The 13564-nt window shown below is 35.6% G+C and overlaps 1 protein-coding gene across 2 annotated transcripts; it reads left to right on the forward strand.

Moving 5' to 3' along the window:
* The first annotated feature begins 4967 nt into the window (after positions 1–4967).
* On the forward strand, positions 4968–7750 carry LOC149203232 (stearoyl-[acyl-carrier-protein] 9-desaturase, chloroplastic-like). Of its 2 annotated transcripts, XM_089400155.1 has the most exons (3): positions 4968–5215; positions 6139–6673; positions 6856–7750. In XM_089400155.1, the coding sequence occupies exons 1-3, from the start codon at positions 5082–5084 to the stop codon at positions 7414–7416; spliced, it is 1230 nt and encodes a 409-aa protein (XP_089256281.1). In that variant the 5' UTR covers positions 4968–5081; the 3' UTR covers positions 7417–7750. The 2 variants fall into 2 exon arrangements, with proteins under 2 accessions (XP_089256281.1, XP_089256282.1); XM_089400156.1 differs by lacking the exon at positions 4968–5215 and having other exon boundaries at positions 6199–6673; positions 6856–7749.
* Positions 7751–13564: the final 5814 nt, after the last annotated feature.

Consider the following 13564-nt stretch of genomic DNA (forward strand, 5'->3'; position numbering starts at 1 on the left):
GTGCTCATCAGGTTCTTCATTATCGTCCTCATAGAATTTAACATCTCTACTAACAAAGCTCTTATGAGTAGAGGGATTAAATAATCTGTATGCTTTATATGACGAACAATACCCTATAAAAGTACATCTGATGACTTTTGAGTCTAATTTTCTTCTATCTTCCTTTGGTATGTGGGCAAATGCTTTACATCCAAATATCCTAAAGTGTTTTACTGCAGGCTTATATTCATATAATGCTTCAAAAGGAGTTTTAGACTCAAGACTTTTTGTAAGACTCATATTTTTCAAATAAATTGCAGTATTCACTGCTTCAGCCCAAAAACCATTCGAAAGATTCTTACCTTTCAGCGTACTTCTAGCACATTCCACCAGAGTTCTGTTCTTTCTTTCTATTACTCCATTCTGCTATGGAGTATGGGGTACTGTGAACTGCTGTAATATTCCATGGTATTTACAATATCTGATAAGCTCATCCTTCCTGTATTCTCCCCCTTAATCAGAACGAAGAATTTTATCTATTTCCATGTTTGCCTTTCAATCATATTTTTAAACTGCTTAAAGTATTTGAATGTATGCCTCTTCTTACTTAAGAAATACACCTAAGAAAACTTCGTACAGTCATCAATAAACCGTAAAAAATACAGTGCACCTCCTAATGATTTTGTCTGCATGGGACCACAAAGGTCTGTGTGCACTAACTCCAGTATATCCCTCTATTTCTTTTCTACTTTAACAGGGAATTCTTCTCTATGCGTTTTTCCTAAAGTACAGACATCACAATCATTATGTACTTGTTTTAGCATAGGAAGATCTCTTACCATTTCTTTCCTTTGTAATAACACCAAATCATTGTAGTTGATGTGGTTGAATCTCTGATGCCAAAGCTCTTCTGTAGTCAGGCTCGTTGTTGTCAAAGCTCGAACCGGTGCAGGTCTCACATCCAACTTGTACAGACCTCCTGTTCGGATCCCTGTAGTAATTGTCTTCATGCCATCTAGCATATCTTTAATGTAGCAGTTAGATTTTAAAAATTCAACTTTCAAATCTTGATCTGTAATCATAGATACAGAAATCAAGTTCTTTGTTATACCAGACACATACATTACATTATAAATTTGTTTGATATTACCATCAGGTAGAATAACAGAAACTTTCCTGCACCCTTTGATTTGATGGCTTCTGTCATCACCTAGGTAGATCTGTGCGCCTCCATTGATCTCTTTAAAATCCTCCAGCCATTGCTTATTCCCTGTCATGTGTGTTGACGCTCCTAAATCTACATACCATATGTTTGCATCAACATTTTCATCACGATCTGCCATGAACAATATTAAATTCTGCACTTGATCAACATTCGCGAGATGACCTGCATGTCTTTTTGGCTTCTCTTGTTCTTCATGATATTTCTTTTTCCTACAGTCCCTGGCAATATGACCCAATTTTCCGCAATAAAAACATTTATTTTCAGAGTAGTTTTTATTGGGATGCATACCTTGAGTCAGATTTGGCCGTTTCTGTGAGCTTGCTCCATTTTGCTATTGTGGAACTTCTTTCCCTTTGTAGAAGTTTTTCCTTGCCATCAATGCAAGATTGGCACTCTGGGGCTTCAGAGTCGATCTCCTCCCTTCTTCCTGCATCAGTATACCTGTCCGCTCTTCAAAATGTAGGATCTTCTCTCTGGAATTTATCCCAGTGATGAACATTTGATAATCATCAGTGACACCATTCATTGTAATGGTTACAAGATCTGTATCGTCCATTGTATGACCAATATCTGATAATTTGGTTTTCAGATCCTTAATCCTCACTACGAATGAAACAATTGTTTAATTCTCCTCCATCTTCATGGATAGTATCTTACTCTTGAGGAACAGAAGACGATTTGAATTCCTGATCTCATACAATTCCTTCAGAATTCCCCAGATCTCGTTAGCTGACTTACCTTCTCTGATGTGCCGTATAATGCAGTCTTTCACTGACATCTTTAACATTGTCCTTACTCTACTTTCTCGTTTCTCCCAATCTGGGACTAATGCTGATCTAGCCGCGAGCTTCGGCTCATCCCCATTCACAATCGTCTAAGCACTCTGTGCTTCTAGCAGAGTCTGCATCTTGAACTTCCAATTTGCATAATTGGAACCATCGAGCTTGTTATGCTCGTTCATGCATGCTTCAAATAGATTGTTATTCATCTTGGCGATTTAGAAAAAAAAAAAAATCGACAAGTAAAAGATGTTAAATTTACCCCAGATCTATGACAGAGACAGATCACTGCTCTTCAATGTTGTTTGATCTCGCAGCACACGTGCGGATCACCGTGGCTTCCTTCTCAGCCTCCAGACAACCTTCTGTTATTAGCTACAACCTTGTTATTGGCTTCCCCACACAACTTCTCTGACAGCTACAACCTTGTTCTTGGCTTCCACGATCGTCACAGAAGTTCCTGTTGTTTCTGCGACGTCGTCGCAGCTGTACACGTCTTTGCTGTGATGAAAAAGCTAGAAAATTTACGCGAAGGATCTACAGTGCACTTGTCGCAGAGGTACACTCAAAACCAGCAACGATTTCAGAATTGTTGCAGTTATCTGCCTTACAACTGTGATGATCTCGGTTCAAAGAACCACCCACTAGCCAGTGCGCAAGTTCTTCAGCCCTGAAAAATGGTAATGTTTGTATTAATAAAAATAAAACCCACTGGTCATCTCTACAAAAGAGAATCTGAACCAGGAGAGTCTGGCTCTGCAAAACGCTCTACATTGTTCATCCACATTACACATTAAATAGAAAATATGGTTTTAGGGAAGTTAGAACAACGTCCTAAGAAACAGAAACTAATTCCTATCATGAGGTTATGTGAACCAACTCTACCTATTCTAGGATATTCTCCATTATCTTCAACATTCAATGGACTACAGTTTGGGATGATAAGTGTCGTAACTAATTTTTATATTTATTAAAAGTTAAAATTAAAATAAAATCAAGTAATTCAACATAAATATGATAAATTAAAATATTAAAATGAGAATTATTACTATTTTGAAATTTAAATTATAAAATAAAATATTAAATTTTAATATTATCTAATCTTTTTTGAATAGCAACGAAATTTTAAAGACTTCAAGTAAAATTTAATAAAATTGTATACATGAACAAGTCATTACAATTTAATTATAAATTCCGAACTAAAAGTCTAAAAAATAAGAATCTAATAATTTAGAATCACTATTATTTACAGAGCACGAAAATATTACCATCCCATGTATTTACCTTATAGCATTAAGTGCTAAAGATGAATTAGTCAATGTAATATTATTTGATTGGTTCCTAAACTGAATAATAAAACTTGCTATGTATATAGACAACACCACTAATAATTTAGTAGTATATTGATATATCATCTTATATTTCATCTAGTCTCTTCTTAGTTTGTCACTAAGATAGAGAAAAAAACAAATTCAAATTGAATGCAAATTAATTCATAGAATATAGTGACTATAAACATACATGAATCATTAAAATTTAATTATAAATCTAAAACTAAAAACGTGAGACTTAGCTCTATTGCTTAACTCTCTTACTTCACCTACAACCTTCACTCAAGTTTCTCTCAACTCTATTTACCTTTGTTGTTATGTGGAGTTCTTTGTTTAGCGTTACCTGCAACCCTCACAACCTCCATCTTAGATTTCACTAGACTCTTACCTGCAACCCTCACAACCTCTGTTTGCCCGCAACCTTCACTCAGCTCAATAATTACGTGCAACCTTCACAACTTGTGTTTACCTTAGCGATTATGTCTGCGTAATAGTGTTTACCTTGGTCCCCATTGTGTAATGTAATGTAGTCTGTTAGTATGTTATAGGTTTAGTTTAATGGATAAATTTATTTTGCTATAGGGTTTAAGTTTCAACATTTGTTTTTTTATTTTTCTAATTTAGAATTTAGGTTTTCAAATTAAATTTTTAATTAATTTTTTTTAAATTTTCAAATTAATTTTTTTTAAGTTTTATGGTCATAATATTGGAGGAAGTCCTAAACTCCACTTAAAAAGTACCCTACAATTTTTTGAGGGACGGCCTTATAGTCCCCAATGGAATTACTGACTTATTAAAGAAATTTCCAACTAGTTCCAAAGTAACCGGATCATTAGTACGAAATAAATGCCATGAATTTTGGTTTGTAAACGCCATGAATGAACCGTCGCTCTTAGCAGGACAACTACGTAATTATAAGATATTTGTTGGCATGGAACGTGATTTCATAATAATAATATAATTCGTCCCTCCACAACTGAGGACGCCAGCGAGCACAAAGGATGCCCCACGCAAAGGCCATGCTGGTATTTGACTGAGGAATAATTTTATAAGTAATTGTCGTCAGCCCGGTAACAGAGGGAGAGACAAAGCGGGCTATCAGGGAATCTACAATCGACTTTAACTCACCTGGGTAGTGGAAATGGACCTTCGTTCCTACCATGGCGATTAGGTAATTTATAAGACATTTGTTGGCATGTACGTGATTCACTGATTTCATAATAATTAAGACATTTGTTGGCGTGGAACGTGATTCACTGATTTCATAATAATAATATATTTCTTCCCTCCACGACTGAGGACGCCGACCAGCACAAAAGATGCCGCACGCAAAGGCCAGCTTGGGCACCTGGGATTTGCTTGATCACCAATAAGTAATTGTGGTCAGCCCCGATAACGGAGGAAGAGACAGAGCAGGTTCTGGAGTTAATGATTTTTCCCTCTGCAACTCAGGATGCCACGAGAATTGACAGAAAACTGACCAGGCAATCGTGGGTTGCAGCCAGCACAAAAGGTGGTCAAAGAGACTTGTTGGCAATAGGCGTGGGATTTGATTGATGAACAATAACTGAATGAGTAATTGTTGTAAGTCCCGATAACAGTGGTAGCTACAGAGCAGGTTCTGGAGTTGCTCTTTTGTCAGTAATTAGTTGAAGTGGTAGTGGTCAGCCACGTGGTACTGCAGGTGGAGTTTTTCTTTCGTCTATATTTTAGCTTCCTTTGCAGTCGCGAGTTGAACCGCATTTCACTTCTGCTCACCAGAAAGACATGGCGTCTGCTGTTTATGTTGCAAAATGCACACCATTCTCTGCGCCTTCACCATTGTTCCAGGGCGCCAAGCTTCGTTCTTCGGCCCTGCGCTCTAATTTGGCCAGATTGCACATGGTTTCCATGACCCCAAGGTCGCCTTTTTGTTGTATTGAATTTTAATGTGTTACAGAAAGGTTTTATTATTTGGAATTTTTCTATTGGGGGAGTTGTATTTAAATGTTGATTATTGCGTTCTTTTCATTTGTTTCATGTCTTTCTGGATACCAAGGTAAATGTTTATTTCATAGGTTTCTTTGTACGAAGTTATAGGTTTAAATCTAAGTTTCTTTGTGCGAAGTTATAGGTTTAAATCTGCTAGAATATATACACCATTGTAGATTTTAGTAATGCTAAAATTAATAATCAAATTTAAATGTGGAAATTACTTGAAAAAATCATGTATTGTATGTTTCTTTATTATTTTTTTTTTGTTGCAAGTATAAAAATATTTTGTTGGTATTATGAATTTTGTGTTTTGGTAAATACCCATCAAATTTAACCGCTACCCATCAGCATATTTATGGGTTTAAAATAAATGTTCCCGTTTTATAGAGTTTACATTTTTGTTTTGAGATGATCAGCTTAACATATTTATGGGTTTAAAATAAATGTTCCCGTTTTATAGAGTTTACATTTTTGTTTTGAGATGATCAGCTTAACATTTGATCTTGGCTAGGATCCTTGGTATCCAGTGTTATGGCAAACAGTATGCCAAATTTTCTTCCAACCTTTTCACTTACATTGCTAGTTTCCTTCTAGCCTTTTCACTTACATTGCTAGCTATTATAACGTATTAGCAGATTAGTTTCTGGAATTTCAGAGTTTCCATGAATCAAAGTGCACATCCATTGTTAATCACATGTTTGGTCATGTAGTCATAAGTAGATTTTGTCTCTCAGTGATCCATATTTTAACTTCTAACACTTCATTTGTTATTTGTTATTTTGCAGAGCATTTGCATTTGATTCCCTAAATATGTATTTGATTCTGATAAATTTCTGATATCACCTTTCAGGGAAGTTGAAAAGATCAAAATCCACTTCCAACCACATGAAGAAAAGATCAGAATCCATTTCCAACCACATGAACCTGGCCAGCAGGTGGCCCATTCCATGCCACCTGAGAAGGTTGAGATCTTTAAATCTCTGGAGGAGTGGGCAGAGAAAAATATACTGATTCATTTAAAGCCTGTTGAAAATTCTTGGCAACCACAAGATTTTTTGCCTGATCCTTCTTCTGAGGGCTTCATTGACCAACTTATAGAGTTGCGGGAGCGATGCAATGAATTACCAGATGACTATTTAGTTTGTCTAGTGGGAAACATGATTACTGAAGAAGCATTGCCTACTTATCAGACTCAGGTTAACTCATATGATGGTGTAAGAGATGAAACTGGTGCCAGTCTCACTTCATGGGCAACATGGACACGTATGTGGACAGCAGAGGAGAATAGACATGGCGATCTCCTTCATAAATATCTTTACTTGTCTGGCAGAGTGAACATGAGGCAGATTGAAAAAACCATCCAGTATCTTATGGGGTTTGGAATGGTACAGTGTCCTTACCTTGCAAGCATTTTGTCAACGTATTTTATTATGTTTACTCTTGGTAGCAACAAGATGTGGGATTCCACTCGATTTGTTTAATGGACATTTTGCATGCTGGAAGCTTTCTGCAGGGTATTTTAGTTCTTGAATGAGAATTTCTAACTTGAGCTTTTTTGACTGTTCAGTATCCAGGCACAGAAAATAGTCCCTATCTTGGATTCATGTACACTTCCTTCCAAGAAAGAGCAACATTCATATCACATGGCAACACTGCAAGATTTGCTAAAGGATATGGTGACTTGAAACTGGCCCAAATATGTGGAACTATTGCTGCTGACGAGAAGCGCCATGAGACTGCATACGCAAAGATTATTGAAAAGTTGTTTGAGATTGATCCTGACACCACAATGCCAGCTTTTGAAGATTTGATGCGCAAAAATGTTATAATGCCTGCCCATATGATGTATGATGGGCAGGATGTTAATCTGTTTGACCACTTTTCTTCTGTTGCTCAGAGACTAGGAGTTTACACAGCAGGGGACTATGCTGACATCTTGGAATTCTTGGTTGAGAGATGGAATGTGAAGAAAATAGGTGGTCTTTCTGGTAAGGGAAGGCAGGCTCAGGATTATGTATGCAAGTTGGCACCTCGTATAAGAAAGGTAGAAGAGCGAGCTCAAGAAAGGGCAAAACAAGTTCGAAGGTGTGGTTTTAGTTGGATATTCAACAAACAAGTCCTGCTCTAGAAACTTTCCTGTGCTTCATCTTAGGACAACTGTTGTACTACATTCTGTGGTGTCTGTGTGCTTTGTAGTAAAGCTCTGTGTGTGTCTGTAAAGTTGTACTAAAGTTCTATGTGCCTGTAAAATTATAACCCCGTACAGGATGCTAGGGTTTTTAGTGGATTTGTTGGATTGATAGCCTTCCTGAGTTTATTGGATTGGAAAATTCGATCTGCACACTCTAGCATGGGGACGTGTAAAGGAAAAAGTAGGAAGGCTATTTTTTCTCCATGTTTTTCAATAACTGGTCTCGGCCAAAACGTAAAATCTGTTCTCTAGGGTTATAATATAATACCAACTTCGTGTTTCAGGTTAAAATCTGAGCTCTTTTGCTGTCGCTTGCATGTGTATGATGGAGCATAATAATCCTACGTATGGTGAAGTATCTCACTGATGGACTACTTGTTTGTAATATTGTATTATAATCTTTCTGAGATTTTCTTCTCTATAGTTTCTAGTTTCTTGTTTTTAAAAGTCTCCATAGTCTTTTTATATGTTATTCATTTCAAAATTAAACGTTATTTAATTATTTTAATTATACTAATCCTTTAATTGATAAATATTTATAAATTTAAAATATTATTTTAATATAATTATAAATAAATTGAGAAAAGAAAATCGTAAATTCTTATCTAAAAAAATATAAAAAAAATTAATAAATTTATAATTTAACAAAAAAATATATATATATATATTTAATTAAATTTCAAAATTACACTTAGTATCTATGAATTTAATTAAATTTCAAAATTACACTTAGTATCTATAAAAAAAAACTTTAAATTTCTTTTTTTAATATAAATACATCTCGTACCTTTCAAAAACTTTTATTTTCATTATCGTACTTTTCAAAAAAAAATATTTCCATCACCCTTAAGATGGAAATATGGTCAAAGTCTGTAAGAGGAGGAAAAAGATCTACAACGCAATGACTTTCGCAGGAAAGTGGATATGATATCGTTAGTGAAAGTACTAGTAAGATTATCAGTGCGCGTTATACCAACTTATGAACTCTTAGGAAACGGATGTTATTAAATTTGTTTTTATCTATATATATAAGGAGATGAAATATGTCACGAATGTGTTTAATGAGTATCAATATTTTATCAAATATTTTATAGGGTTAAGATTAAAAATAATAAAATTAGAAATTTATGTTAAATTAGTATAAATTTATTTTAATTTCATATCTTCCAAGTGCTAAAGAGGAATCAAATCTTTGAACTGTAAATTTTAGATTCGAAAAGAGGTTTGCATCTAGAGAGATTTGATTTCTCAGTGCCAAGTAGATGTTGGTTTAGGATGGATCTATGTTGGATTGTATAGGGCTTCTTGATGCAATTATTATTATTAATTATGAAAAGAATTAATATATAAGTTAAACATACATATATTTAAAAAACTTGTAACAAAATTCTTAATTATGGAGATTTTCTCCCACTTTGTTAAAGATATTCTTAAGTGTAAATAGGTTTTATTGCTATAATATGTCTTTTGAATACCATATACTCATAAATACATAACTTATTTCACAACTAAAATATTTTATATGGGGAGAAAAAGAATGGTGATTGTGAAAATAGGGTTTTGTCACAACGCCACATTTTGTTCCAGGTTTCCGCCATCGAGCAAGTTTCTTCCTTAGATGCTTATGAAATCCCTAGGGTTGGATTTATTAAGTACCCTCTATCTTTTATTGTTGGAATTTGTCACTTATTGTTGCGGGGAGAATTGAGGCTCATATCTCTTACAATTTCACAAGGGATTCAGTAAATTAATGAGTTCTTCTCAAAAAATGCCCCTATAGCTCAAAGCTCCTCTAAATTTGGTCATGAATGCAAATGTTGCATACCAAGATCAACAATTGACGTCTCTATTGGCCATTTCATGTTGACATTGTTGTGGGGCAAATCATTTTTGGTACTCCACTTTCCATTTCTCATAAATTGTATTTTAGTTACTGCTTTCTAATTTTATATGGTTTATGCTCTGTCACCAAGCCTAGAGGGAATTTGGGTTCATAGCTAGTTATGCTCTTGGCCATCATTGGGACTCTGCTCATTGGAGGTATCGTTTCTTCCGCTTAGTTAGTGAAGGAACAAAGTTAGAAGTTCCAAATCTTCATTATGGATATTAGTGGGAAAACTAAACTTTTTTCGATTAAAATATCTATCTCCACATGCTCTCTAAAGCACGCCATTGAAACTATATGGGGTATATCTTTTTGTTTCCAAAACCTACAATTTGAAGGGAAGGTTTGATCAAACTTGCAGCTCCATGATTGTAACATCTCTAAAAATTCAACCATTATTTTAAACACAAGACTGTGAGGGTGCCCTTGCTACAAAACTACCTAATAAAGCTCATGTTTCTTTCAAGGAAGCTACCCAAAGGAAGGTTCCATCCTCTTCAAAGTATATCCAAAAATTATCGAGGCCCTATATTGTTGAACAAATTGAAAAAGCTCCATCTATGGAAATAAACAGTCCTGAGGTTAATTCCTTATTCTCTTCTTTACAATCTAAAGCTGTCACCTGCAAATTTAATGGTTTTTTTCCAAAACCCGAAGCATTAATTTAGTGGATTTCCTCCACATGGACTTTGGACTTTGAAATATTTTTATGCTCAAAAGCTTTCTTCATAGTGCAGTTTGAAACACAAAAGGATTTATATTATGCTCTTAATGCATGACCTTGGTTTTAGGGTAAATTCAAGCTATTCATGGTGCCTTGGTTCCCTGAGTTTGGTGCCAACTCTATGGTAGTCACTACTATGTCAGTTTCGGTTAGGCTCCCAAACCTTCCCCATCATTTTTGGCACCACATAGTCCTTGAATACATAGGAAATACTTTGGGTAAATTTAAAAAGTTGGATAAGTAAAAAACAAAATATGTTATCTTCACATTTACCAGAATATGTGTGGAGATTTATCTCAACAAAGGACTTATGGAACATATACATCTAAAACATCAAAACTTCCTTTGGTCACAAGTTATATACTATGAGAACACAACATTTAGATATCATGTATGTTTTCAGACTAGACATCTTCAACAAACATGTCGAAAGGCAAGGAAGATTCCCAAGAAGAAGAAGAGGCAAGCTAACAAACCAAAAGGATGGCAGTTCTCAGAGCAATATTCTTCTGAGGATGAAGGAGATAACAAAAAATAAATTCATATTGATTAGGAAGAAATGAAAGACATAAACTATCAGGGAGATGTACAAGTGGAGTTCACTATGGTACAACTAGAATCTGGTATTTGCACATCAATAAGAAAAGGATCTAGTGGACTCTTTGATACAAGATGGAATCATGGGCTCAAAAAGAGCTCATGTCTCAGAAAGTTCTGATTTTGAGAAAGATGTCCCTCATGTAGGACAAGAATTGGCTTTGGTTCTAGTCGAACCAAATCCTGAAAAGTAAAAGAGAAAAGACATGCCCTAGTCATTCATAATTCTCATTTGTCCTTTTCATCATTTTTTGTTTCTTCTTTAAGGTTTCTTGACATTTCTATGGACCTTCTTGATACTTTCAGCTCACTACTTATATCGTCATGTTACAATTTGACCCTATATGCATACACACTATGTCTGTCTACAAAATGTAATTAGGCTTCTCCTCAAAGGATCTCTCCTTTCCAATATTCAATTGTCACTCCTTCTTTGCATAATTAGAATCACTTTGGAATCCTTTGCCCATAAATCATATTATCATATTCTTTGGCATCAAAACATGGAAGTATATGCTCAAGCAAACAAGGTTTGCTAGCCAGAAGCAGAGCAATATGAAATCAATGGATTAGAGGGGATGCAGCCTATATCATGACATCCCTCCATATGAAAAAAAAATCTTATTATTTCAAGTGGATGGATGAAATAAGGTTCCAAGTAGAGCAAATGAAGTGCCTCCCAAGGGTGAACTCAATGTATTCCTTTACTTCTCATAAATTTGGGGCAGAGAGATGTCGTCGCAATGTTGTCACCACACTCAACAAGGTGATAGATAACTGGATCGTAGGACATGCACAGTCGTTCTTAGCCCAGACATAACCTAATTTTTTCTACACCAATCCTTTAAATATGTGCTCACTTGGAAGAGTTACGGATTGTGAAATGTCATTTGGTTATTGTTAAACTTGATCGCAGAAGCGTGGCAGATTGCAAAACCCGGTGTAGCATTCAAGCGATACTGGCTCAAATCAATCAATATGAAGATGTTTCGAGATGCAACCGAGGAGTGAAATATTGGTATTTATGCAAGGAGGAGGAAAGATCCTCATGCCTCCATAGGTTCAACTTGCTTTTGATATCCCATAGAAGATATAGGTCTTATTTCTGCAAATGTATTGTGTTTTGTGGTTAATTTTATAGAGTTCATGGTTGTAGTTCTTTCTGCAAAATGTTCGTCCAAGGTAGTATCCTAAGATTCAATTTTGTAACTCCATATATGATCATAGAAGACAGTGTTCTGCCTCCATATTGAATCTAATTACTCCTTGGTTTTCCCGTTGCAATCTGGGTGTAGACTTAATCAAATTCCTCAATAAAAATTGGTGTAGACTTAATCAGATTCCTCAATAAAAATAAAAATAAAAGATATTATAGTTGTAATCTCTCTCGTAAATTTAAGCTATTTTGAAATACTTTTTTAATCAAATTCATTTTCAACACAATAAATATATATTAAAATCACTAAATTTTAATTATCGAATTGCAATATTATGTCATACAATTTCTTTATATACTTGAAAATTTAGTTTTGTATAAATATATGTTTTGAGCTGAACTATTATATGGTATTTGTTAACCAGCCAATTATAATATTATCATGCCATTTTTTGTATACAAAAAAAATTAAGTCATAATTATTAAATAATATATTATAAAATTATGTTCTTCACCGAACATTTCCAAATTTTAATTATGATTCCTTATGGATATATGATTCCTTATATACTAAAATATTAACTTGCGTGTGGATATATGTGCTGAGCTAAATTATTCTAAGATATTTCAAGAACTTGTTTTTTCCTTGTTGCTTGAAACATCGTTTTCTGAGCACTTATGTCATCGCTTGCATCGGTACGAGGGAACATAAGAATTTTCCATATTGAAAAGTATTTGATCCACGTTGTTTGTATTATAATCTTTGTGAGGTTTTCTTCTCGATTAGTTTCTTGTTTTCTTCTAAGTACCTACATTTTTTTGTATAGGTTATTCATTTTAAAAATAAATATTTTTTTTTCTCAGTGAAACTATGCTAATGTATTATATTATGTACAAGTAAACATTACAGTCATAAAAGCAAGTTACCCCAAGCCAACTGTGGCACTGTGGGTTGGCTCCTTGCAACACCCAAATAGCCCTTACAGGGGCAGCGTTTCCCTCCGGGGTTGCACCCAGTACATCAAAACACTGTGTAATTCTCATTTCAGATCATAAACACTCTCGCAGGAGCTTTTAATCAAAAACTGCCCTCGCAGGGGCGACCCATTTACTAAAGCAGAGTATGTAGAGACCTGGACATAAACTTTTAACGACTCAGACTTAAACATGTGACTTAACCAGACACAGAGCACGGACTAGACAGAAGACTTGAACAAAACCTGAACCAAAAGATGATCGACGCCGTCTGCCCCTGAATGCTAATCCTCGGGCTTCTCCTCAATGATTGGAACCCATCCGTATTCCTCAGAGACGTCTTCCCCTGCTTTCTCTGCAGCGTTCTTGGAGGAGGACTCTTCCATCTTCTGGTTCTGGGCAGGTGCCTGCTCCGGAGCTGCTCCCTCTCGTTCCTCCTCAGTTGCCGAAGGTTCATCATAAAACGGTGCTTGGCTGCCCTCACCAACTTCATAATCCTTGGATTCCTTAACAAATAGGACTGAAAGGTGCGCACTGATGCTCCCCAGAGTGAACACCGCAGTGCCGAATGCTGGAAGGGAAGGTGGATTTGAATTGGGGCTACCCGCGTCCATGAATTGAGACGCCTGCAGGTGGGCAGCCCCAACCCTTCGGTGACAGTAGCAACAGCAGCAATGGTGGTGTAAATCCGCTGCTGGAGGGCGTGAGGAGCTCCCTCGACCGGAGCCACGCCTACACAGCATTCATT

This window comes from Pinus tabuliformis, chromosome 2_1 (assembly GCF_031772625.1).
Source record: "Pinus tabuliformis cultivar Carrire ecotype Pingquan chromosome 2_1, CPIR1, whole genome shotgun sequence".
NCBI lineage: Eukaryota > Viridiplantae > Streptophyta > Pinopsida > Pinales > Pinaceae > Pinus > Pinus tabuliformis.

Excerpts from the sequence above, each read along its gene's own strand:
- LOC149203232 (XM_089400155.1), top strand. The coding sequence starts at position 5,082 with ATGGCGTCTGCTGTTTATGTTGCAAAATGCACACCATTCTCTGCGCCT. Across the intron at positions 5,216-6,138 it reads ATGGTTTCCATGACCCCAAG|GGAAGTTGAAAAGATCAAAA; the intron begins GTCGCCTTTTTG and ends ATCACCTTTCAG. Across the intron at positions 6,674-6,855 it reads ATCTTATGGGGTTTGGAATG|TATCCAGGCACAGAAAATAG; the intron begins GTACAGTGTCCT and ends TTGACTGTTCAG.